At 53.8% G+C, this 26,555-nt stretch overlaps 1 protein-coding gene across 2 annotated transcripts; it reads right to left on the bottom strand.

Moving 5' to 3' along the window:
* Nucleotides 1–488: 488 nt before the first annotated feature.
* Nucleotides 489–25,763, bottom strand: TCF25 (transcription factor 25). 2 transcript variants are annotated; one of them, XM_044987134.1, is made up of 18 exons: nucleotides 25,590–25,763; nucleotides 24,233–24,412; nucleotides 22,672–22,746; nucleotides 21,187–21,311; nucleotides 18,971–19,036; nucleotides 17,592–17,674; nucleotides 16,885–17,015; nucleotides 14,251–14,350; nucleotides 12,552–12,645; nucleotides 11,699–11,791; nucleotides 10,394–10,499; nucleotides 9,834–9,993; nucleotides 8,308–8,395; nucleotides 7,534–7,692; nucleotides 4,700–4,790; nucleotides 3,896–3,975; nucleotides 2,186–2,258; nucleotides 489–738 (listed from the first exon to the last, which is right to left on the bottom strand). In XM_044987134.1, exons 1-18 carry the CDS (start codon nucleotides 25,746–25,748, stop codon nucleotides 577–579), a joined length of 2,025 nt encoding a protein of 674 aa, XP_044843069.1. In that variant the 5' UTR covers nucleotides 25,749–25,763; the 3' UTR covers nucleotides 489–576. The 2 variants fall into 2 exon arrangements, with proteins under 2 accessions (XP_044843069.1, XP_044843070.1); XM_044987135.1 differs by lacking the exons at nucleotides 489–738; nucleotides 2,186–2,258; nucleotides 3,896–3,975 and adding an exon at nucleotides 3,998–4,172.
* Between the last annotated feature and the right edge of the window lie 792 nt (nucleotides 25,764–26,555).

The following is a 26,555-nucleotide window of genomic DNA, read 5'->3' as shown; positions in this document are numbered from 1 at the left end:
CTTTATGAGCTGGCTCCCCGGCGGCAGCCGTGCTGACACCTCTGGCTGCAAAGGCAGTGACTCTGCCCTGCCGACGCCGTAGCCTGGAGCAGCGCGGTGCAGCTGGCTCCTCCTCACAGTGCCCACCGGGGGGGCAGAGATAGGCAGCATGGGGCCAGTCACCCTGAGCACTTGCCAGCTGCAGAAGAGGGCGGCAGCAATCCCAGGTCCAGGGGCTCTTACCCATCAAGGCCTGTGTGTGGCATGGAAGGTGGGCAGGAGAGGGGACAGCAGCTTGGCTGCTAGTGCGGCATTAGACAGTGTGGTTTCGACTCGCGTTCGCCCCTCCAAAACAGCGTCCCGAGAGGACTCCAGCTCCAGCAGGCTGGAAGTTATGGAGGGACTAAAAAGGGCTTTTTAAAACCAGGACAAACCTATGCCCACCCATCCCTCAGCTGAGCGCTTTTATCCACGGCCAAAGCAGCAGGGAACGTCAAGGACCTGGCCTCCCTGCTCTGTGTGACTCTTTATTACATTGGTGGTGCAATCAGGAACATAATTACATAGCATGGCGTGGGGATGGGGCTTGGTCTGGTTTCAGTCCCAGTCCGCGTCTCCATCGGGGTTTTCGTCTCGCGGAGGCTCCTGGAACTGGATATTCGCCAGCATGTCCCGCATGGCTGCCATTAGCCTGTTCACACCCTGGTTTAGATCCTGCCCAGCTCCAGCCTCTTCAGCTCCATCTTGTCTGACCTCCCCCTGCAACACAGCACAAGGCACATAGTGAGAACAGGGAGATCGAGAGCCCCCAGTGCTAAACGGCTCAAAATGGCTTGGCCTTTAAACCCACAAGAATCAGGGCATTCAGATTTCAGGCTGCCCTGGGGTATAAGATCAGTGAATGACTTGCACTATGAGTCAATCATTTCAGATGTGCACTTGACCCCTGGGCAGCTTTTGAGAAAGAGTGTCAGAATTTTAGACCACTTAGGGAAAGCAAGCACGGCCAAGGCACAGGCCTATGAATCAAGAGCTGTGACAGCTATTTCCCCTCTCTGTGGCTCAGTTCCCCCATCTGAGCATGAGGGAGGACAAATGTTGTGAGCTTTGCTCTATAATGGTTATGAAGCACGGAGGAAGCGCTATGAAGTCACAAGGTATTACAGCAACTAATATAGTTAAGGGAACAAAGCTCGTTATTATAAACTCACTTTCACGCTCCGAATATTCCAAAAATGGTGCACAATCCCTTCCGCTGGTTTAATTACACGGTGGTTAAAAAAAGGGACAGTTCAGCTTCAGAAAGGGAGCTGCTGTCTTCCCCCAACTGCAGGGGACTAATTGATATGGTGGAACTCAAACACCAAGCCTGGCCTATGAATAGTTACCACCGAGACTGGTCTCTGCTAGTTTTTAAATACAAAAAGCACCTGAACACACAGGAGCGAGCATGCAGTTACATTTTGTCGTAAATTCAGCACTGAAATCTGGATGCAGCATCCACGCGTAAGATGCTAGTTACAGCTATTCACATGCTCTGCCAGCAAAGCGGTAAGATCTATAAGCTGAACAGTTCTGGATTTCGCTGCAAAAACCCAAGCAATTCTATAGAATTAGTGCCGCTTGCAGTTAAAATTTCAACATGAACAGAGACTCGGCCTCCTTGTTTCTCGGATTAGATGGTAGTTATGCTGCTAACATGACTGCTGCTGTGGCACCCAGCTTTCCTGGTGAATGGAAGCAGTCTGTCTTTAAATGATTCTCTTCTGAATACTCTCTTCACCAGCCACAGGGAGGAGAACACTCGGATGCACTGAAGGAAAGGAAGATTCCCACACACGTCCTGCATGCAAACAGACCTTACAAAGGGCGAGAACCCAAACTGCTGCCTTCAGATTTAATTGACTGACACAAGACATTAAATGTAGCTGTTCCAGGATACATTGGATGAAAAGGGTTTTTGCAATTTAGGAAGACAAGTCCTTTCCCAGGTCAAAATCCTCCCCGTGGTTTGTATCTGAGAACACAAACTGAACTACATTCTGAAAGTGTGTGTTTAACTGTGGTAGTTACATATGCAACCTCCAGCTTACAGTGCAACGGGTTGCTTGCATGCACAACACAACACTGGGTAGGACGGTTCGGTGTGGAATTCCATGCACATGCTAGAACATGTGTGCAGCAGTTATAGATTCATTTAACATACCTGTAAGGTAAAATTTGGCAACAATGATCGAAAGAAGAGAGATAAAGTGCTTTCATTGGATGGATGAGTCATCCTGGAAAAGAAAAACCCAAACAATCCCATTCAGTGAAACAAAGGACAGTTGTATTTGACTCTCCCACACTCATCCCAGCCTTGCACGAAGACCCCCAACTCCTGTACAATCGCACTTTGTTCTTTAGCAATGTACAGCTTTGCGTGAGCCCAGCGCCAGGTTGGGGTAGGGTTACCAGAAGCAAAATGCTGAGATTCACCTTTGTCTGGACTCCATCACCCCCAGTTTAGTGAGTCTCCACTCGAGGCAGAAGCATTTCTACAGGGATGCAGGCTGCAGTCAGATTCCTGCAACCTTTGCAACGTGCATGATACCAAACAGCCAGCCGTCATGGCGTCCAGCCTAAACCCCACCCGGAGGGGATCCCTGCCTCATTCAGAGAGGTCGATGCAAAGTGACATTTTGAAGCAGTGCTAATACTGACAGGTTTCAGTGTAGCAGCCATTATCCGCAAAAAGAACAGGAGCACTTGTGGCACCTTAGAGACTAACACATTTATTTGGCCATAAGCTTTCGTGGGCTACAGCCCATTTCATCGGATGCCTGGAGTGGAAAATACAGTAGGAAGATATAGATAGATACAGATATCTGTATCTTCCTACTGTCAGGGCCGGTGCAACCATTTAGGCGACCTAGGTGGTCGGTTAGGGCGCTGGGATTTGGGAGGTGCCATTTTCTTTGGCAGCGACCGCGGCGGCCGGATCTTCGGCAGCCCCAGTCGCCACTGGCATTTAGGCGGAGGGAGCTGGGGCAGGGGAGCGCGGGGAGGGCCACCTGCAGCAAGGGGGGGGGGCGGCACGCAGGGGAACTCCCCGCCCCAGCTCAGCCCTGCTCCGCCTCCTCCCCGAGCAGGCCGTGGCCGCTTCACTTCTCCCGCCTCCCAGGCTTGCGGCACCAATCAGCTTAGGCACCGCAAGCCTGGGAGGCGGGAGAAGTGAAGCAGCCACAGCCTGCTCGGGGTGCTCGTGCGCAGAGCAGGGGTGAGCTGGGGTGGGGGGGACCCTCAGGGCAGGGAGCAGGGAGCTGCCGCAAGGGGGGCGCCTCAGGGCAGGGAGCAGGGAGCTGTCGCAAGGGGGGTGCCTCAGGGCGGGGAGCTGCCGCAGGGGGGGCGCCTCAGGGCGGGGAGCTGCCGCAGGGGGGGCGCCTCAGGGCGGGGAGCTGCCGCAGGGGGGGCGCCTCAGGGCGGGGGGGGGAAGGGCGTAAGGTAGAAGTTTCGCCTAGGGCGCGAAACATCCTTGCACCGGCCCTGCCTCCTGTATTTCACTCTGTGCATCCGAAGAAGTGGGCTGTAGCCCACGAAAGCTTATGCCCAAATACACGTGTTAGTCTCTAAGGTGCCACAGCGACTCCTGCTCTGTTTGCTGATACTGAGTGGCCTCTGCAGACTGTCTCAGATGGTGACCCACAGTCAGCTACCACCCCACGAAAGTGGCAAGACACAACCCGTCTGTACGGTTCATACACCTCACTGAGCGCCGTAAGTCAAACTAATGGTTCGACTGTTCTCAGATGGAGGAAGATTTAACTCCAAGCCCTGAGAATGTTTCGTTAGCGTCCATCCCACTGTGTGGCTGGGCACTTGTTAAAGCAAACAGCTGAGCTATGCAGACAGACATGAATCCGAAGTGGAGAAGTACCTTTCTGGTCTTGTATAGGAAGTGATGGAGTCCAAGGGAGGTAGGGGGTCAAACCCCATTACGGGCTGGGAGGTCACTTCCTTCAAAAAGAGGGAGGAAAATCAGACCTGTCAGAACCCTGCTAACTTCTCATGCCTGCTGTCTGATGGAGCACCGGTGTCACGCGGCAGGGGCAGAGAAGGCACAACACTGACCTAGGACAATAAGTCCCCGCGGGCACACAGCCCCACGTAGCATTAAGACCATCACAGCAGCCTTGTCATGGCCCCGGTGGTCCCTAGGCATAGCAGGACAAGTCTGGTTAGTGTCCCAGGACGCCACGTGCTGTTGTATGCGTGGATGGTACCTTAGTAACAGATTAAAAAAATACCCACACGACCAAACACTCGCAGCACACCCCTATTCCCAGCCCTGGGACGAGGCACTCTGAGGGAACACGCACCAATGCCTTGGTGCAATGGGCCGAGGCGTTTCCGCTGCTATTCGTTTGTGACACTATTAAGCCTGGGACCTATTTTCGGCTTGGCTTTCCCCTTGCCTGCTGCAGCACTCTGCCTGGCCCAGAACACCCAGCTACCAGAGGAGGGGTTCTCTGTGGGTGCCCCAAAGGCAGTGAAGCAATGGGGAAAGCAGAGACGTACAGGAGACCCCAGGAGGAGGTGCTATGTCAGTCTCTGTCGAAGAGCCCCACTGGGCTTGGTCTGACAAGGCCGGGGGGTGGGGGGAGGCGGGGAGCACCAAGGGAGCACCTGGGGGGCCGTGAAGCACGCGTGACACTGGACACAATGCCCCATTTTTACTCACCAGGGGCAATGCTGCCGTGGCTTCTTTCAGCTCCGAGAGAATCACGTGGCGAGAGATGTTTCTGGGGGCGCTCTGGTACCGCACCTTGCGCCTAAGGGCAGACAGGGAAGGGTCTCACTGACGCACCCCACAATGCCTACAGCACTGACGAGGTTTGCATTCCCTGGTGGCAGCATCAGCGTCAGCCCAGTCTCCTATGGGATGTGCCGTGCTGATCAGCCCCTCCCTCGCCTGGCATTCAGTGGCTGCCCATGAGCCGGTGAGAGCGGCCAGACCGCCCGGGTGGTGCTCTCCTGCGGGCCCACCACACCAAGGCTCGGTCCACACTGGGGGAGAGGAGTCAACCTAAGATACACAACTACAGCTACGCGAATAGCGTAGCTCAGGGTTTCTCAAACTGGGGGTCCCGAGCTGTCAGCCTCCGCCCCAAACCCCGCTTTGCCTCCAGCATTTACAATGGCGTTAAATACATAAACAAGTGTTTTCAATGCATGGGGGGGTCGCACTCAGAGGCTTGCTGTGGGAAAGGGGTCACCAGGACAGAAGTCTGAGAACCCCTGCCTGTAGCTGAAGTCAGCGTATCTTAGGTCGATTTACCTGGCCGTGAGGACGGGGGCGAGTCGACCGCTGCCGCTCTCCCGTCGACTCTGCTTCCGCCTCTTGCCGCGGTGGAGTTCCAGAGTCGACGGCAGAGCGATCGGGGATCGATTTTATCGCGTCTACACTAGATGTGATAAATCGATCCCCGATAGCTCAATCACTACCTGCCGATCCGGTGGGTAGTGTAGACGTACCCTAAGGGAGCCAAGCGACCTCGAAGGAATGCTGCTGAGATGCCCAAATAGCCCCAGCCCCGCACTGCATTCCACGGACCTGGCAAGCCAATCCCTACTTCAAAGCGCTCACCCCACCCGCACCTCACCCGCCTCTGCCTCCCAAGTCAGTCTATGATGAGCACATCCCTGCCCTCAGCAGTGTGACAAGGTCAGAGCTCCCCCCAGCTGGCCTGGTCATTCCCTGCCAAGGGGGGAGCAGCCTACACAGACAGTCTTTGCTAGCAGGAAATCCACCTGCTTTTCAGGTTCATTCCAAGGCCCTGCTGACAGCCAGGGCAGAGTGAGGAAAGCAAAGAATGGGACCTTCCACTGGGCCACAGATACAGTGATTCTCAAACTGGGGGTTTTAATGGGATCGCCAGGGCTGGCTTAGACTTGCTGAGGCCCGAGGACTTCAACCCTGGGCAGCGGGGCTCAGCTTACAGGCCCCCCGGCCTGGGGCTGAAGCCCTTGGACTTTGGCCACCCTGTCCAGAGCGATGGAGCTTTGGTTCCTCCACACAAGGCACTGGGGCTTGGGCAGGCTCAGGTTTCGGTTCCCCCTCCTGGGGTCGTATAGTAATTTTTGTTGTCACGGTGCAATGAAGTTTGAGAACCCCTGACTCGCAGCTCACCTCCACGCTAGCTCCTATCTCACTAAGACTTCATCTTCCTGGCCCCAAAGCTTCTCCCACCAGTGGGAGCAGCTGCAGAAGCAACTGGGCCAAGCGCATAAAATGGGGGCATCCCTCCCCCAGACCCAGACCGTCAGGGGAGATGGCCCCACCCCGCCAACCCTGGAGGGCACTAGGACCCAGGTGGTGTTCTCCTCTGCCTTCACTTCTCTTTCCCTTCAGTTGATCACTCTAATTAACCCCACAAAAATCAGGGATCCTAGAGGCCATCAACTGCTCACTCTGCCCACACATACTCCTTCCCGCCCCCGGGTCTGTCTGGGGTTGGTAGGTTGCAGACTCTTCAGGGCAGGGACTGGCTGCTTCAGTGTTTGTCCAGCATCTCGGATAAGGGGGCACCCTTCTTAGTTGGCCACAGGCACCACTGTAATAAACACATTTAATAACACCAGTGCAATGTAGCCTTTGTTTGTCCAACAAGATGTACAGCCTTCAGCTCTGGAGAAGTGCGTTTCCAGCACGATGAGACACAGCTGCCTACAGGCTAATGCTGGAACACTGGGGATCCAGACAAACATCTGTACAGCTCAAAGGGTTTATACCTCTGCAACACATGCTACCCCTAATGGGGGGTGGGGTGTGGGGGAAGGATTTCCTCTTTGGTAAAGGGTGCTTTAACCCGTAGCGGTATGTGATGGTTGGGAAGCAGCCCAGGGAACCCCAATGGGACAGAGAAACGAGCCATTCTGTGGCATTCATGCTGAAATTTGTAATGACACTGGGCAGCTCACTCGTGCACTGCATACACGGTACAAGAGTAGCCTGACAGCACTGGGCTCATCAACGCCAGTACCTCAGTCTCACTGTCGAGACAGACGAGGGACAAGGTAAGTCCCACTCATTCTGCAAACGAGGCACAATCTAGCCTGAAACTGCTGCAGACAAGTGGGAATCTCAGCTGAGAGGGAGAGAGAAGCCATGGACCAAGGCATGGGTTGGGGGGCAGTGAAAGGGGAAGAGAACTAACTGTGGGGGCCAAGAGGCGGAGGAGGACATGCCTGACCCCGGACCGGCAGCCTCCTTGGCTATCGGCGTTTGGCACAGAACTCCTCCGCAGCTCAGAGGCAAGTTCCAAGGGGCGCAGGGAACAGCACCTTATCCCTGGCGTGGTTAGATCCAGACTGTGCAGTGCAGTTCTACACGCCAAACTGCATGCAGCATTCCTGGCCGGGAAATGCCTGGGATAGGGTCCAAGACCAACAAGGCTCTTTTATCGAGATCTAGATCCCACCTCATCAGAGCATCTCAGTGCCTCCATCTCTAACGTCGAAGGTTCTAGGTTATCTGGTACGGAAGAGCGGTCGGCCTCAGCCAACTGTACTCACTTCTGTGCAAACTCCTCCACCACTGGCTCACTCGTGTCCACCCTCTGTAACACTTCATGGACATTGGTTTCCAGCCAGGCCATGATGGCAGGGTCTTTCCACAGGGAGTGAGTCCTTCCTATGTACAGGGAGACCAGCTGGTTCAAGGCAGGAGGCTGGCTGTGGGACACAGAGTGTTAGAACACAGCAGGCACTGCTCACCCCAGCCCACACCGAGGCCTGTCTCAGATTCTCACACTGAACAATGAGCTGCAATCTCCCATGTCTGCTATTTGCACCAGCCTCCACCAGCTTATTGTGTCTTGAACGACTAAGTGGTGTTCCCAAAACAGCCCGGACAGGGAGAGGGTGAGAAAGTGCCTCACCTTTCCCTGAGCTCCAGGCAGTCAGATGATCACAGGGCACAGAACCCCCCGAGCCAGACAAGGACCGGGAGGAGACAGCCTGCCCAGGTCACATGCACACACTAGTGTCTGCTGCAGCAGGGACAGACACTTGCAAGGCCCAAGATGAACTTATGGCCTACCTATATTAAGCTGCGTGTTTCTACTGGGCACTATCTATCTGGGTTCTCCTATGGGTCCCCATCACCTGCTACCCAAGTGCCTCCCGTGAGCAAACAGCCCTCTCTCCCTCTCCCACTCCCTGCTGGGACAAGCAATCCTCCTCTTCTCAGTTCCTGGAAATGCAGACAGCAGAACGAGCTGAGAAACCCGCCAGCGCTGCAAGGTGAAACTTTGATTCCTTCTGTTGAAAAGCTTGGGCAGCTCTTACCTTATCTGAGCTTGGAGTCCAAAAAAAGAATGCGAAGCGACCCTGGAGTCTGGCTGCACGCTACAGTGATCCAGCAACGGCATGAGAACTGCAAGAGGAAATCAGTGACGCCTTCACCACAGACAGGGACTGCCGGAGCTACCAGGTCCCCAGTGCCAGTGGTTGCAAAGAGCTCCTAGAACTGGGACAAAGGCCAGCTGGGGAGAGCAGGTGCTTTCCTAGAATCAGGCCACGTCTACGTTACAGGGCAAAGCCGAGCTAAGCTGCGCAACCTGAGTTACGTTAGTCGAGTAACTCAAGTCGACGTTACCGCGGGGTCCACACTTCACTGTGTCGATGGGAGAGCATCTCCCATCAATGCCCCTTACTCGTCTCGTTCAGTGGAGTACAGGAGTCGACGGGAGAGCAATCTGCAGGCAATGTAGTGGGTCTTCACTAGACCCGCTAAATAGACCGCTAATGCCTCGATCGCTGTGCGTCCATCCCCCAGTACGTGCAAACAAGGCCTCAAGCACCAGACACAGGAAGAGGATGATTTCCAATTTTATGGCTGAAGATTTTGTTGCACATTTTATATTTAACAGACAGCAGAAATAGGACCTTTGTTCAAACAGCATGTTACATCTGCTACATAACATGTTTCAAGGTGTTTTTTTAAATCACCGTCCAGAGCTTTGCATAATCATTTAATAAAATGCCAACAGGAACAAGGTACAATGTTGTGAAATTAACACTGCCAGCCTTTGAACTTGAATACAGGTTTTATTTTCATCCTCATGCCCAGGACCAGAAAGTCAAGAGTCAACACAAACTGGACCCCTTTGTTCAGGGAGAGCTAGATATTCCTGCCTACAAAGGCAAATCAGTTCTGGTAACTACGTCCCCTCCTGGCCCAGAGGCGCTACATGGCTCGTCTCTGGGACAGAAGCATCAGCTGGATGAAAGTGACAGTGATGGGAGGATCTAAAGCATAATGGTGCCTCGGAGGGAGAACGGAGATAAAGAGCAGACAGTAAATCTGCTCTGCTCGGATCAAAGCATCTTCCTGTGATGACTCAGAATCTGTGCCCCTGCCCCGCAACCTGTGCACATGTGATGTGTATGTTTATACATGGGGGAGAGGCACCGAGCGCTGTGCAAGCTAGGAGGGGAATAGCATAGAGGTAGGGAGAAGACATGGACAGTTACTGACCCCTTTCTAACGTATTGAAGGCTGAGGGTGCCAAATATTGCCCATAAAGTTCTACAGTCTTTGAATAGCCCCACTGCCATATGATGCATGTGTCACCGTCAGCTGGAACTCACCACTTGCACAGACTAAAGGCCTAACATGCAGCACTCCACCTCGAGCTGAGTGACTGTGCTGCACTGCATCTGAGAGCCACATCTCTGTACTGAGAAGGGGCAGTGCCATCTGCTCCATTATAGGAATACCAAGTCTGCCTTCAGTCACCGAGAATTTGGCCATTGTTTTGGGGGATAAATCCTAAACCGAACATTCTGGGGCTGTCTGCCACCACACTTACCGCTCGGGAACATGATCAGCGCGTGCTGGAGAAGGTGGGCAGCTCTCTCCCGTGCCTGGCTTAGCTCCGCTTCCGAGAGCTCTTCCTGCTGGCTCAGAAGGAAATACGCCAGCGGAACCGAGAAGGCAAAGTTTGGGAGCTGGGACAAGTTCCGGTGACCCTGAAAACGAAAGACAGATTTCCCAAGCAATGATAACATTGGTGCTAGTCTCAAGACTGTTAGGTTACACTCCTGTGGGTGCCACTTCTCACTGCATAACTTCTGGAGAATTACTTCCCATTCTGTGCCTCAGTGTGCACATCTGTACAATGGACAAAGTGATACCAAACTCACACAACTGCTTATACAGCACTCAGAGCCCCCGGTTCAAGAGAGCCAAGCCTGGTATCTTATGGTACATTCCAGTCAGTGTCTGCAGTTCTGGTACAAGCGGCCTGGCCCTCACCCCCCATGGTGCAGTTGCCCTCCCTTCTCAGCCCAGCGCTCACAGAGACAGGTCACTGAAGGGTGTGGAGCCCCAGGAATCTGCTCCTGCCAGGGGAGCCTGCTGCCAACTCACCTCCCACTCTTGGAACATGCGTGTCAGGAAGGCGTATTCTCTAGCTCGGAGCGACAGCAAATCAATTAGCAGCAGTACACACAGCGGGTCAGTCTCCGGATCAAGGCTAGCAGAGGGGGAAGGGACGAACCAGAAGAGCAGCATTACAAAAGCTCACAGTAGAGTTACTCGCTCAAAATCAGACCGGACTGCTGGGTTAAGACTCAAGCTGCTATCCCCCCAAACTGGTCAGAGTTTGTGGGATGGCGCCGATGAGGGAAGGACAATCACTGCCACGTGGCAGGACGATAAGGCCACTCAGACAAGGCAGCGTCTAGCCAGGGCTGGGAAGCACAGGGCCAGGCAAATACAGAATAAGTCTATGGGCTTAGAGGGGGACAGAGGGACCCTGCCCAAAAGGGAGTCCAAGCCGCCTGCAGTGAAAGTACAGGTACAGAGCACAGTTTTCCGGTAAATGCTAAAGGTGAGCTGTAAACTGCTCTGCTCTAGTCCGTGTTTCTCAACGACCGGTCAGTGGACCAGTCCCAGTCCTGAGATCTCCCTGACGCAGTTTAGGACGGCAGCAAGCTAGTCCCTGGTATCAAAGATTGAGAAACACTGAACTAGTTCAACTCCAGCTATTGCACCTGAAGCAGGAAGTAACTCAGGGAAATTCTATGCCCTGTTATGCAGGTCAGCCTAGACAATCACAAAAGGTCCCTTCTGGCCTCAGAAGCTATGGAACAGCCAAGTGTGCCGATTGTCCCACAGAGTCCAGAGACAGCCCGGGCAGCTGGCAGAGTCAGACCCAACACTGATCTCTGGTTCCTGCATGGGGGCGACGTGCACCTTCCATGGAACCCCACTGCTAGTGGCCAGGAGGCCGAGCACTCAGTCAGAGCAGACTGTAGCCAGACAGGTCCCAGTGTGCAAGGCTCCACCTTGATCTGATCAGCCAGGCCACAGGGCGGAACATCAGCCACAGCCTGCACTGAACTCCATGGCCATGCCTGGGCTGCCCAGCCTCCCTCCATCTTGTCAAAGCAGCAGCAGAGCAGTGAGGCAGGAGAGATTCCTTTCTGCCCAATACCTGCCTCCATGGAACTGCTCAGGCTCTGTCTACACCAGGGCCTTTGGGCACTGATGGACCTGCAATGGTGGGAAATTTTGCCAAGCCTGGTGCAGACAAGGCCCATGCAGTGTTCAGAGCCTGCACTCTATGGGCAACCAGAAATCTCAGCCCCAGCCCAATGGGGATGCCGTATGGATTCTGCACACACTCCCTCAAGGGAACCCAAACCAGAAGGACCCAGCCCTGCTCTTTACCTCAGGATAAGTTTGCAGAACTCCAGGGCAGTACGAGGACAGCCTCTTTTCTCCAGGAAGATCATGTGTTTGAAGAGAGACAGGTAGAAAGCTCTACAAAGGCCAAAGCAGAAACACGTTGAAAAATACATGGGCGGAAAAGAAGCACATCACCCTGCTAATTCTGAACAGGGGAAACACTGGGCCTGAACCCTGCTGCCCGGGATGCCAAGGGCAGATCTATGTATCTGGTTCTAGCACAAGACTTCCAGGCAGGAATGTGGACAGCCAGGTCCTGACTCCTCTTTCCAGGAACTGGTCCATGTCTCCGTCTTGAGTTGCTGGTTTGTATTGAATGGGATGAGCTGCGGGATCCTAACTCAGGCTGTACTCCCTAGGAAGATACTTTAGTGTGTGGCTGTTACAGAGCTGGGGCCAGGGGATCTGGAAGACAGGAGAGGGAGTCAGGGATTCTATTCCAATCTGACTGCACAGGCTTACAACAGACATGCATCTCACCCACAGCAGCTGCCACGAGCGCCTCATGGCTTTCAAGTTACAGATGCTGGCGAACTGCAGGGGTGGGTGGGTGCTAATGTCAGAGTTGGAGAAGCACCTGAATTGTGACAAAAAGAAGTCTGACATCAAGTTGGAACTGAAAGCACAAGCAAATTCAAGGTACTGAGGGGCAAGCAGCTTCGGCATCCGTCTGCTGTTTCCGGACGGATTTCCTGCCCATGTGCAGAAGCTGGGGCTCTGATTAGCTGGCCATTAAATGAGGGTGAACAGCACACTCAGAACCACCTCTAGGCTGAATCTCATTTCCCCATCCCAACACCACGCACAGAAGAGAGAGGGGCTGGGAGGTCCCCACCTGTTCTCGGGTCTCCGGTAATCAAGCCTGGAGGTTCCACTGGTGAGACTGAACACAGGGTGAAACGCACACTCCAGACTGTAGAGCGCTCGCTCTGCACACAACACAAGCATTATTAGGGGCACCGCCACCCCTCACCCCCGCTTCCCAATCCGACAGTCAAATCCAGCCCCCAGACACCACTGACAAATGGCTGCTTGGGGCCTACAGCCCACGGACCAGGCTGTCTGCGTTTCCTAGCAAGCGCCACAGCCACACCAATGACTAGCGTGGCAATCTCAGCAGAGACCCAAAAGGCGGAGGGAGCCCAGTTACTCAAGCAGCACACGCCCTCCCGGCTGGATCGGTGCTGTACAGAGGACTGTGGGCAAGCCACCTTTCCCCAGTTCTATGCTTTGGGGAATAAGATTTTGAACAAAAATTCATCAGGAGGAGGCCTGGGCTCAGGGCTCAAGGATGAGCCAGCTGCACAGCTATCTTGGGATTCAAAACTACAGATTCTGTTCTAGCCTGTGGGGCCTGCCATCGCCTCCATCCGATACCTTCCAATCGGCAGCAACCCAGTGCTGGTTTCCCAGCACTGCCCCGGCTCACCACTGCCTGTCGTTATGTGCACGTGTCTAGCGCTGCGGCTCACACCCAGCGCTCTCTTTTCCACAAGGCTGAGACTCAAGCATCCCAGGACCAGACAAAGGTTCGGTTTTATTGGTAACAGGACAGCAGAGCAGAGAACTCAGTATGACCTGCCTCCCTGAGCTTCCCGTCTAAGAGCTCCTCTGTCCTTGCTGGACCTGCCTACCAGCATGACTCCCGAGACCTGCCGGGGGAGTCAGGGTCACTGCTGACACTGACCTTGCATTCCTAATGAAGGGCTTAGAACTGGCACCGTTACACTCCAGAAACGCGCTAAGATCAGACGTGCTTCCCAGGGCTCAACCCATACAGGTCCACTAGCTTCAGGCCAGAACCCAGGAGCGTTGCTGGACCCTCTGACCTTCCTATCCACTGAAAATCACAATCCAGCCTCCTCAAAGCTTTCTGGAGGGGCTGGTCCTCCAAGAGTCCCCCTTCGCCCTCTGCCATCCTCAAAGGTCTCATGTCTGGTCAAACCCTGCTCCTCCGACTGACCAGCACCCACCTGGGATGTGACTGAGTGACAGGCTGGTGCGCTGTAGATTCACATCCTGGCTTGCTGCACACTAACTAGTCATGTAGACAAGCCCTATGGGGGTGTGACGAGTCAGCTTCTAATGAGAAATGGTAATTACACTGCAGAGCTCAAATGCTATTTCCTACACTGGGTTCTTCCTATACAACTTCTAGCAGCAAGGGCTGAGCAGTTGTCCTCTATCACACTGGGATATGGCAAGACGCCCTGAATTTCCTCACTCCCCAGAGAATGTAGGGAACCAGTTAGATGGTGCATGGCTGAGTACTCGTGGCGCTCACCCACTCTTTGGAAAGAGCTGTATGAGCTAGGAGACAAGGAGAGACTGGCAGTCACAACCCCAGAGAGAAAAACTGGAAAGCCACAATCTCGCCTAAGGCATAAGTAACCAAACCACAGACATCGTAAGGAAATGTAGAGCCCCTCTCTCAGCTGCTGAGGCGCTAACCATGAGGACTGCCAAGGCACGCGGCAGTGCAGTCCCACGCCACCTGCCCATTGGCACACTTGTTCCTCACTCCCAGTTCTCACCTACAAGATCTCGGGCCATCTCCTGATCCTCCTGCATTCGACACACCTCACTGAGCTGCAGCAGCGAGTCCACATGGTATGGGTTCATCTGGAGCAAAAGCTATAGGCAGACAGGAGAAGTGGGCTGGGTTGGATTAAGTGTTTACACAACATGCTGCTTCTTTGTGCATGGGACCTTGGGAGTCATACACTGCGAGGGCAGCAGGATGGCAAACGCGGCGCAGTGACTTGGGAACCAGAAAATTAATCTTATGGAGGTGTCAGTGAGGCTCAGCTGGTCGCACGCCCGCCTCCAGGTTTGAAGGTAATGGGATCAGATCCCAGGCCATCACATGGCACTCAGTACTGATACTACAGAGTAGGGTTGGGGTAGCTCCTTCAGACAGCACACAAAACCCGTGTCCATCTGTGGGAGACACCACTCTGCTTTTCACAAAGGGGGCAAAAGCCTAGTGTTCTGCCCCATGTTCCCATCTCGGTAGGATGTGAATGGTCAAGGCTGCATGAATTAGTGTTGGGCACAAAACGGTGCAGCATTCGCCTAGACGCCCCTTACACACTCCTTGTTTTGACCGCTCAGTGTTCTAGGTACTCACGTGGCCCCAGTAACAGAGTGCCCAGTGTCAATCCAATGGGAGAAATTGCTCCTATCACTAAATATTTAAAGGGTTCTCCCATGAAAGCCAGTTACTCCACTGATGAGAACTGAAAAGTTTCACTATTAATAGGACCTACACAAATAATGTTTTTTCTATGGGATCAGGTTAGATGTGGTGCCTAAGATTCTGCAGGCATCACAAATGTCACAGGTAAACAGAGATATTTTGGCATTATGAACCACCTCAGTCCTGTTAAATTTCACCTCGGTTCAGCTGAAAAGATGGAAGAGAAGAAAGCGGTAGGAGAGATACCTACCGTCCCGACTCTGAAACGGCCCTGAGCAATTGGGGGGTAGAGGACTAGAACATGTTACATGGCGGGCTCTGCACTGCTACATGGGAGACCCAGATCTGACCCAGGCCCAGACTTCTTGCTCTCAAGTTGAGCACACCTAGGGAGGAAGAGCCTGGCACCATTTCCCAGAGATCCTGGGGGCTGGTTAATAAGCAGCGTTGTCAAGCTCAGGAGAACAGCCATTCTGATCAGAGGACAGGAAAGGGAAGGGGGATGAAAACGAGGATCCATTAGGGAGGATCCATTGGACAATGGCCCCTCTAAAAAAAAGTCTCTTAAGCGCACACATTTGTGCTCCTTTAGGGCAGGGGTTTCAGAGAAAACATGTTTCAATTATCTGGCATGAGGGCCCGGAACCCTTCCACTGTACTCTCGTCACTGTGCGCTATAAATGGTACCATCTGCTTGAATTAGCTTGGACACACTCAATAACACTTCAATGCAGGGACTGTTCTGCTAACATACCAGGAGAAGGCTACACATTTTTTTCTTCCATACAATTTAGTTTATAAACAAAATAGCTGTTATTTTAGAGCCTGCCCTTAAAGGTCACTTTCGACTGTGCAGTATTTTTGACTTTCCTAGCTGAAGAGTGAAGACAACAGAGCTTTATTTGGGAGGTCTGTTCTCAATGGCTACCTAGAATGAATGCTCCATGCAGAGCCATCCACTCTCTTAATCACAGGGCCTCAACTCTGCCCAGGGACAAGCTGGCATCTTGCCAGGAGCCCCCAGCCCACACCTCCTCTGCATGACCCGGAGCAGCTAGCAGCAGAGCTGTGGTCCAGGGAGATTACACAACTCACCAAGTAATACTCCATCTTGAGCTGGGGTGGGCAAACTACAGTGCGCGGGCCACATCCAATCCACCAGCCGATTTAATCCAGCCCTCAAGCTCTCGGAATCAGCGGCATTTTCCCCTCCGGCTCCTCCTACGCATAGGGGGCTTTCACATGCTGCCCCCTCCCCAAGCACCGCCCCCACAGCTCCCATTCACCAGGAACTTTGGCCAATGGGAGCTGCAGGGGCAGTGGCTGTGGATGGGGCAGCATGCAGAGACACCTGGCCGTGCCTCTGCATAGGAGCCGGAGAGGGGACATGCCGCTGCTTCCGGGAACTGTTTGAGGTAAGCACTGCCTGGAGCCTGCACCCCTGAGCCCTTCCCATGCCCCAACCCCCTTCTCCAGCCCTGATCCCCCCCCCCCGCCCTCCAAACCCCTCAGTCCCAGCCTGGAGCAACCTCCTACACCTCAAACCCCTCATCCCCAGCCCCACCTCAGAGCCCTCACTCCCCAACACCCTGCCCCAGCCTGAAGCCCCCTCCCACACCCGGAACTCCTCATTTCTGGCCCCACCCCAGAGCCCTCACCCCCTCCCGCGCCCCAGCCCCCATTTTGTGAGCATTCATGACCCGCCATACAATTTCCATACCCAGATGTGGCCCTTGGGCCAAAAAGTTTGCCCACCCCGATCTTGAGCTGAGCTGCTGGCACACAGAAGACTACGTGTCCCAGCCTACAGTGCCAAGCTGCTTAGCTCAATAAAATGAAGGCTGGGACTTTTAGTCATCACGTCACACATCCACAATTAAGGTAACAGGGTGCAGGTGGCACTGGACAGTTCCACCGGCTGCACCTGGCCTGGTGGCTACGCTCTGGGCATCCCTGTTTTATGACATACCACAATATTGTTTGGGTCCAGAGACTCCACTGCATCCAGGAACCTGAACTGCACTTGCTGGTACTCTCGATGGTGCTCAAACGTGAAGTGCTGGACTCCTCTTCTTGTCTCCAGCAGCCTCATGGCAATGCCTAGGGGTGCACATGGACAGCCGTTGCTCCCTCAGGAAGAGAGAGGCAGCTTCTGCCAGCCAGCAAGAATGAGCTCTTCTCACGGCCTGCGCAGACTGGTAGCACTGGGGTGAAGGAAGCCTGTTCACATCACTGGAACAGGACTGGTTTCAGACTAGCTGTGCATTCAGAGCTCATTGAGGTGATTTCCCCCTTAAGGCAAATGCTTCCAAGTTCTTCCCCCCACCATTTCCAAAACCCCCAGCAGCCTGGCCCTACTGGCCATGCCTCTGATCAGCCAGCATGGCCATCCACAGGAAGACACTTGAGAGCCCTCGGAGGCCTCTTTGCAGTGGAGCAGGAGGGGCAAGCCCCGGCACTGACAAACAGCGAATGCTTGATCTAGCAGTGGAGAGGAGTATGGCCTTGGCGGCTCATACAACAGGCTGCGCTCTGCACAGTATCCAGGCTCTAGTAACGGCCACGCGGGTGGACCCAGGAAGTGGAGGCATGTTCCAAACAGAGGGCTGGAACTCTGTGCTCCCATGGACTAGGCAGAGAGACTGACAGCTCACCCGAGAGCAGGGAAGAACTCGCCTGTTTTGCTGTAGCGTGGCCAGGTGTTCTTGGGAGCAGTCAGCCATGTGCTGCGACTGTACGGACGCTGCCTCTGCCGTGGCCTGCGGGAACCAAACACTACATCAGAGCTTCTATTTACTGGACATACACTATGGAACAGGACCAAAGCGAAGCATGGGGATGGGAAGTGGATAGCAGCTCTCTAGCACTTGGATTTGGGACAGAGAGATCCAACATCTCATCTGACTGCAGCACTAGGAAATCAATCAAATCCCTCCACAGTCTTTTATCAAGTTGAACATTCTCAGGTGTCTCTTTGAGGCTCTGCATGGCTGCATGCCAGCTTCCACCTAGGCTTTGGCCTATCAGCCTCTCCGCTCCACTGATTCCCTTCCCCAGCTCCCACTTTCTGTCAATTTCTCTCCTGTCCCTGAAATAGTTTCCCACTCCCAGTTCACAGAACCATCCCCTGACTGTGGGTCCAATCCAACCTTCACCCCAGGACCCATGCAGTGGGTCTCAAGCTCCTGGCTGGACTCACAAGACGTTTATAGGATCAGTGATAAGGAGGAGCTAAGAAACCCCGGCTACCTTTCCAGGAACACAGCCAACCCTCTACACTTGGAAACGTCTCTCTCTTCCCTGGCACTTGTCACCTCTGCTCTGCCTTCAAATTCCTTCTTAGTGAGCATCCTTCTTCCACAGAGCCCCTCAGAGATGGCCTCTCCAGCTATCACCACCATCGCTTTGAACTTGCGCTCCTACTGTACTGCGTATGTCTCAACCAGAGGGCAAGCTCTTTGAAGCAGGGGTTCAGCTTCTCATTTGCAGGGACGGTGCCCAACACATTGCAAATAAATAATGAGACCTGCACAAGTACAGCACATGCAGAGGAAACAGCTGGACAGCTTCCCTGGGTCTACAGCACCCAAGCGTATCTGAGACCAGCTGCAGAGACTGGGCCACTCAGACCCCACCCCACAAAATTGCAGAGATTCTACAGCAGCAAGAACTGATAAAGAAAAAGATGAGGGCCCCATAATGACACAGAACAGGACAGTGCTTTAGAAGTGCAGGTAACAGTAACAGGGGGAGGAAAGTCATGGAACAAAACCAAGGATGTGGTGTGACCCTGGATGAAGTCTTGCCTTCCTCCACACAAACATCTAGTGCTTCACTTGAAAAAAAACCAAACTATTATTTCTGCCACCCTCGGGGTCACTTGTAAGTAAGAGAGGAGCCCTGGAACAGGGGTATGAACAATATGCCTGTGGGCACTCTCTCTAGACTGCCCGTCTAGGAGAAGGGTTGGAGGTACAGTCTTTGGTACGACTGGACATGGAGAGAGACTGACCCATGCTTTGAAAATATATTTAATATTGCAATTCTGGTCTCACCTCTGATCACCAAGAACAGCCCGAGCCCCAAAGTACCTCTTCAGCTCAGTCTCTGGATTCAAGTTTCTGGAAAATGTAAGATACAGGTGAAGAAAACCACCAAGAATTAATCCCAGAGCAAGCTTTTCTGAAGCAGCGCTCACCCATTTGACCAATACTGAAGTCGCCTGTTTTCAAACTCCTGCACTGATACCCAGATCAGTGATCTGACACCCCAAAGCTAGGAACCATGCGAGGCTGTTTCAAGAATCAGATTAAACCAGTTATTCTACAGGGATCATAGCCGCATTTCAAAGACTATGTTCAGTCATGGAATAATACTGCTGCCCTCTCTAGGGCAACTGGTGTAATTAGTCTAAACTTTAGAGTAATTTACACTCTATAAAGCATCAGCGGAGAACCCTCTGTTCCAGGCTGCTTTATGGATACTTATGCTTGATCCTAAATAGAAAAACAAAGGACCTCAGTTTCCAAATTGTGTACACACTTTAGAATGAATTTCTGGAAACAGGCATCTATCAGACCTGGAGAACAAGTCCTCTATCCACACAGCAGATTCTGCATGGGCAAGCGACCCCACTGCCTGGAAGAGACACGTGACACAGTAGTGCCTGAGTCAAATTGCGAATTCTATCACATTGTGTGTGTGGAAACGCTGGACACTGACTGCACCACCCTGAACACACCCAAAACCAACCCACAGTCCTGCATTCCAGCCAACTCCCTGCCCAGGAAAGGTGTGACACACCGGGCTGATGGACTAATACTATGGGGCCAACAACGTGACTGTCCATGGCTGGCCCATCCCCATTTCTAGACAGGGGGTCACAGGAGAGGGGCCAGCACCTGGTGGGTCTGTAGCTTCTCAGCCTGAGCACATGGCTCAGAGGGGCCTAAGCGCTGGGTACTTCTGCTCTGCAGGGAGCTGACCAGCGCCACATATAAGGACTTGCAGCAGAGAGAGGTCTGAGAAACCCTGAACTCACAAGGGTGAGCTCAGACCAGTGGAGAGGCATCTTAGGACTTTCATTGTTTTCCTAGATCTGTAACTCAAGTGTTTTAAGGGTGAAGTCACTGCAGCTACAAAATTCCCTGGGTAAGCTTGTGTGTTATGCTGACCTCCAAGGGATTCAACTCGAAGCCCAAGATGCCCACAGGTGGTCGGGGGAACTCTGAAGGAGTGTCAGTGATTGGGAGGACTAAGCAGGTCTCAGACACTGGGTTCAGGCTCTAGAGAGTAGCACCCATGTCCAAAGACGGGTGTCAGACAAGAGGTCGGAAGCTGGGAGCATGCCCAATGGTCCCAGGGCTAGAAACTGTGATTTGACTCCACTGACCCAGCTGGCTTGGAAGAACATGGGATCCAGTGATTGGATCCATCCACAACACGCTGGTGACTGTACAGTGGGGTATGGCCAGGTTGAGGCAGGACCCCTCTAGTATCTGTGGCCATTTCATTCCTCAGCTTTTCGCTGAGATCAGTGGGTGAGCCAGTTTGGTGGTGGTCACATGTGGACAAGTTCACTGCTGGTGGTATTAGCTCTGTGAGGCCATGACGAGACCATACCCATCCCACACAGAGGATGGACCATGCTGTGCTTGGCATGGAGGCTGTGTCTACGCTGCACTTTCATCAGTAAAACTTTTGTTGCTCAAGGGTGTGAAAAAAACACCCCTCTGGCCGACAAAAGTTTTCCTGATGAAAAGCGCCGGTGCGGACAAAGTTACTGCCCCTGGCTGGGGATGGTTTTAGTGTGTCATGGGAGAGCGCTCTCCTGCCAGCAAAGAGCGGCTCCACTGTGCACCTTACAGCCGTGAGGGTTTAGTGGTATAGACGCAGCCTGAGTGTTGTTGGAATGAGGAGGGTTATAACCTGTTTGGATGCAGCTGCAAGGTATAAATTATCTGCCCAGTTTAATCTGGTTTTGGTGCTTTACCCTGCAAGGCTGCAGCAGCTCTTCAGAGGCGCCTCTGTACTGGGACGAGGAACACCAAAAGCATTACCAATAACTCAGCCTTTCAACTGAAGCAACAGGTGGTCAGATCAGAGCCGCCCTCAGTTACCAACGCAGCAGCACCTTTCCAGCATGGTCCCAACTCAAAGCCAGAGAGAGCACTTTACAGCAAGACTCCAAAGCTCCCTTGGGACAGGAGTTCCCTACACGCTCAGACCTCAGAGCAATGAGCAGAGAAAGACAGACAGTGAGGCACATTACCTGTGCTCTACGTAGAGCAGAGGTCGACTTTCTGCGATTACACCACTCTTGGTTTCATATGACAGCCCACTGGAATCCTCCATTTTCTCCAGAATGCTGTCAATGTCTTCCAGGTCATCGTCTTCCTTAAGGCACCATGCAAAGACATCACAACCATTAAAGGATCGGTCCCACCCCAGCCTGCACGAGAACACATCACTCCTGCCTTTCTGTACAGAGTCCCACTCTGGGCTGGCTGTTCGACCCCACTCGCCTTGCTCTTCGTCCATTACATGATGACTCATGCTATGTTCACCATCATTAGCCTTTGACTCAAGGCTGGCTGTCGTGCTAAAGCAAGTGCTCTAACTCCGTCACAAGTTACTGGGTTCAGTGCAGGAGTCATTGGGGGAGAGTCTCTGGCCTGTGCTATGCAGGTCAGACTGGATGATCAGAATGGTCCCTCCTGGCCTTAGTGTTTACAAGTTTGAGTTTGTAATTTTTTAACCCTTGGCTGTCCCCTCCCCGGTGATTTTATTTCCATGTTCTATATTTGTCTGATTTAGATTATAAGCTCTTGGGTGCCACAACTATAGGGTTTTTTAAAAACTCAAAAGCACCATGAAAATTTACAGTGCTCCGTAAATATTGACTACTAACAACAGTCAGCCCTCAGTGCCTGTGTCAGACAGGAACACTGTCCTCTCCCCGAAGTACTGCAAGGATCACAGCCAGTCCCTTGATGTCAATTACACAAACAATGCCTTGGATACACATGGGACAGGGCTCCTGACTCCGCCCAGAGCAAAGCCTACACACTTCCTTAGGAGGAGACAGTTTAGTCAGACTCAAAATCTGTGCCCTTCCCCCACCTCAGCCACACACATTCACCGCTGCATGGACAGGACACTTGACAAGGACAAGTCCAAAAACCACTTGCTGGCACTATACTCGGCACCAGCCACCGCTCTTGGTGGCGCTTTTGCTACTAGAAGTCAAACTGACAGTGATGGTAATGTGCCGCTATGCAGGGGATGAGTGCCCAGACCTGGCAAGGCGAGAGCACAGCGCACCAGTGTTGCTCTCAAGTGAGCCCTCTTGCCAGTGACTGGAGCGCTGGCAGCTAGAGAGAGCAGTGTCTGGCCCAGCCTAGCAGGAAGAGTCCGTGTTCGGCAGGGCCTGGGAGGATACGGGAAAGAACAAAGGGAGGGGCACAAAAAGCAAGATCCCAGAGGATCCCCCCACACCACAAAAGTCAGTAAAATGGAAGATGCTGGTTTGAAGGTTCCAGCTTTAATAACCTGCAGCTGAGCTCTGAGGACATGAACGCAGGCTATGAAATAGGAATCACAGCCTCCAAATAAATAAGAGCAACATACTACATAGCACTTTCTGTGCATGGATCTCAAAGCACTTCACAAAGGTAGGTGACCGCTGGTGGGGATCTCCCGAGCCTGGAAAGAAGGAAGGGGATGGGGCTGAATCCCAGATCTGAGGCAGACATACCGGAGTCTCGCCAGCTGCAGTTCTCTTGTTCTTCCGTTTCTTTTTTTTCTTCCGTGGCTTGTTAGCTGATACAGGCTATGGAGATAAATGCAACAGGCGCCAGTGAGTGCATGGGAGGGAGGCAGCAAGGAAGGTGGAGGTGGCATTTGCAACAGGAACACAGGCTGCCATGGGCTTGGCCTAGGAAAGAGCCATTCCTGTCACACTTGAAACAAGGAACAAGATTAGGGAAGGGTGAGGGCAAGAGGTCACAAAACGCTTCAACCATCGATTCCCAGCCTTAAGGGGTCAAATGCAAACTGCAGTATTCTCATACCAGTGACTGGGACTGATTATTCAATACAAGATCAAGCAAGGAATATTTTCGTTTCTTCAGGATTGGAGGAAGTTGTTTTAACCTCCCTTTGTTCCCCCAAGTCTCAGTGGTAATTAACATTTCTTTTGTTTAGACTTTCCTTTTACCAAGGAATCTGAAAAATCACTCATTACCACAGAAACATACAGCTGGCTGAAAACATCACAGGCGATCTGGGCTCTCTGCTCCGTCTAGGTACAACTACTTAGGCACATGGCAGCCATCAAGGCAGACAGGCGCACTCTTTTCCCAAGGGACACAGAGCTAAAACTCATTCCCAGGATTACTGGCGCCACACAGATATTGCATCTGGAGATGTATCCACAGCTTAGGCTGCGCTCCACAACCACCACCTCTGAGAGATCATGTAGTTTTTGTAATTTGGAACTAACTTAACTAACTTGCCCCTTCTCTTGTGAGCATCTCCCACAGCATACAACAGTGAGGCTGCTTTCCACCTTCAACCATGACCCTGTTAATCCTCTGCACTTTTCTTAAACTAAAACCAAAAATAAAAAACCCCAACAACAAAGCACTACTGTCAAGCCCCCCAAAACCCAGTACCTAACCTGCATTCCCTTGTACCCGTTTGAAATCTTCATGTAATTCTGCGTACGTGCATCTTCAAAGCAAATGCTTCACTGTACTTTGTTAAGACAACAGACCCGTCCTTGTAAGCAACCCAACAACTAATTCAGGTGTCCAATGGAGGGGAAAAGGACAATAATTTCTATTTCAAGCTACCAGGGATTTTTTTCCCTTTCATACATTTTACACGAATTTAGTGCTCATGAAAATATCGGACTAGTAAGAATGGCACAAGCCACTTACCTCAGGTAACTGCGACAGTAACTTTCTCTTCACAGCTGATCACCATATCCTGATCCAGGTATTCCACTGCCCTCCCAACAGACCACTCTGCCCAGGCACCTCACTCCCAACACAGCAATGCCGCTACCCCAACCCTAGACCTCACACCGTCAGTCAGGCCAAGGTACGCAGTGCTTTGGGGAGGCGGACAAATGGCATCTCAGTTGTAACCGGTCATTTTCAGTTTAAATTCTGGTCCCCAGAGGTCACAGACTGATGCACTAACCCAGTAAGGCACAGAGCTACCAGTGCCAGTATGAGGCGGGAGTAAGAAAACTCTTCATAATTATGACCAATCCCTAGCGGGTGTGGATACTGCTCAACATTCCTAGGTACCTGCAGTTTGGTCACTGTCTGGTCCTGTTGTTGAGTGTCTTCTCCAGCTCTCTGCCCATCGCTCTCTGGCTTGCCAGTTTCAGCTTCTTCATTGTTCCCTGGGCCATCTTGCTCATTCAGTCTGGACTCTGCTCTCTCCTCTTTGGATCCTAGATCATCCTCCAATTCTTCATTGGTTATCTGTGCAGACAGGGGTACAAGGTTCAGGAATCTGGGGAGAACAGTGGGATGGACACTTGGATGAGTCTGCACTGCCTTGGCTCCCACCAGCACAAAGCTGCACACCAGGAGCAGGGATCTGTATTTTACTCACATCTACAGAAAGAGAGAGAAAAATCCTGCCAGCGTGACAGGAGCTAAAGTTGGCCATTCACCAGAAGCCTACAAGAAACTTGACAGCAGTTTGGCTGCTGGTGTGCTGAGATCAGAGCCTGTCATGCTCACCAAGGTTGTCTCCTTGTTTCCTTACTCCCTGTCTGCCTGTCCATTTGTTCTCTTGTCTCATCCAGGGGCCATGGTTTTGTTCTCTATTTGTACAGCGCCTGGCGCAATGGGGACCTGGACCAGAACTGAGGCTCCAAGGCAAATGAGAAGTGAACAGCAGGGCTCAGCCTGGACGGCTGTATGCCCACCAGGGGGGTTGGGAAGATACCGGCCACCCGGCTGCACTTCCAGGCTGGTACCTGGGACGCTGGCACCCCGCACTTGTCATAAGTGACCACGGGTGAGCCAGGGGCCGGCAGGGCCAGCAGCACAAGCTCTCACAGCCCGACCCCCTGACTCGGTCACTGCTGGAGGAATGGGGGGATCCAGCCACCCGGCCCATCCCCTGCCAGCAAAGGGCCGAGGAGCCCCCCGGGCAGCCCGAGAGCTGGAGACCGCCATGGAGCGGGGGCTGGCCCGGCATGACATCCCCACCCACTACGCTGGGCCCGCCGGTGCCCCCTCCCCCCCACCGGGCAGCTCCGGCCTAACGGTGGCAGCTTGTGGCATTACAGCCCGGCCCGGCTCCTCGCCTGGGGCAAGGGGCACTGCCAGGACCCCCAGCACTGCCACTGGCCCCCGCCCGGTCCTTCCACCGGTCCAGCCCCGCCGCTCTCCGGCCCCCGCCCGGTCCTTCCACCGGTCCGGTCCGCCGCCCGGTCCTTCCACCGGCCCAGCCCCGCCGCTCTCCGCCCCCCGCCCGGTCCTTCCACCGGCCCAGCCCCGCCGCTCTCCGGCCCCCGCCCGGTCCTTCCACCGGCCCGGCCCCGCCGCTCTCCGCCCGGTCCTTCCACCGGCCCGGCCCCGCCGCTCCCCGCCCCCCGCCCGGTCCTTCCACCGGCCCGGCCCCGCCGCTCCCCGCCCGGCTCCTCACCAGCTCGTACAGGTTGCTGACCCCGCCCCGCTCCGGCCCCCTCCTGCCGCGGCCCGGCTCCTCCCCCGCCTCCTCGGGGCCCAGCCGCAGCGCCCCCGGCTCCAGGGGCTCCTGGCCCCGCTGCTCCCCCCGCAGCCTGCGCAGGGCCCGCCGCGACATGGAGCCTGCCTCGGCCCCGCCTCTCTGCTGCGCCTGCGCGACTCCGCGGGCGAACGGAACAGTGGCCTTGCGCGCAGGCGCTGGTCTCCCTTCTGCCACCTGTGTCGCGCTCCGTCCTCAGGCTTGAACGGCGTGAGATAAGTTGCAGCGGGACCCAGCTGAGTCCCACGCGCCCCCTAGAGGCAGCCAGGGGCGGAGCCGAGGGGCCTCCAGGGAGGCGCCCGCCCCTGCGGATCTCACTTCGCATCACTGCAGGAGCCTTCGGCCCTGCTGAGCTCTGGGGCCGGCTGCAGCGAGCCCCTCCCCGGCCAGAGCCACAGCTACCTGGGAGTTCCCCCCCTGCCCCTGGGGCTGCAGCAGGCGGGGCAGGAAGAGGCATGCCACAGGGCGCTGCTGCTGTGACCCCCTGCCAACCCAGGTGTTTGGGTAAGGACGCGGAGACAAGGAATGGGCACAATACTGGCATCACGCGCCATGTGCCGCCAGGCCCAGTTAGGGTGGCCGGACAGCAAGTGTGACAAAGTGGGACAGGGGTGGGGGGTAATAGGAGCCCATATAAAAAAAAAGCCCAATATCAGGACTGTCCCTAATAAATTGGGACATCTGGTCACCCTAGGCCCGGTCCGTCTGAGGTAGCCTCATGCACTTCATGCCATGCTGGCTAAGCACTCGCCTGCCAGAAGGAATTTAAATCCACTATGACTCTCGGCCCGTCCAGGAGTGAAGGAGAGAAACGGGCACCTGTCTGTTTAGTGCTTATACGTAAACCAACCGATGGCATTTCAGGGCAGGAGGTGAGTGCTGCAG

This window comes from Mauremys mutica, chromosome 14 (genome assembly GCF_020497125.1).
Source record: "Mauremys mutica isolate MM-2020 ecotype Southern chromosome 14, ASM2049712v1, whole genome shotgun sequence".
Classification (NCBI taxonomy): Eukaryota; Metazoa; Chordata; order Testudines; family Geoemydidae; genus Mauremys; species Mauremys mutica.
Note: the sequence above shows the minus strand (reverse complement) of the source record. Positions and strands in the feature narration are given on the sequence as shown.

What these genes read in the sequence shown, in the direction of transcription:
- TCF25 (XM_044987134.1), bottom strand. Translation starts at nt 25,748, where the DNA reads ATGTCGCGGCGGGCCCTGCGCAGGCTGCGGGGGGAGCAGCGGGGCCAG. An exon ending in TACCGGAGACCCGAGAACAG is followed by an intron (nt 11,792 to 12,551) that starts GTGGGGACCTCC and finishes TGGCCTTTGTAG; the next exon opens with AGCTTTCTACCTGTCTCTCT. An exon ending in TCCTATACAAGACCAGAAAG is followed by an intron (nt 2,259 to 3,895) that starts GTACTTCTCCAC and finishes TTTCTTTTCCAG; the next exon opens with GATGACTCATCCATCCAATG.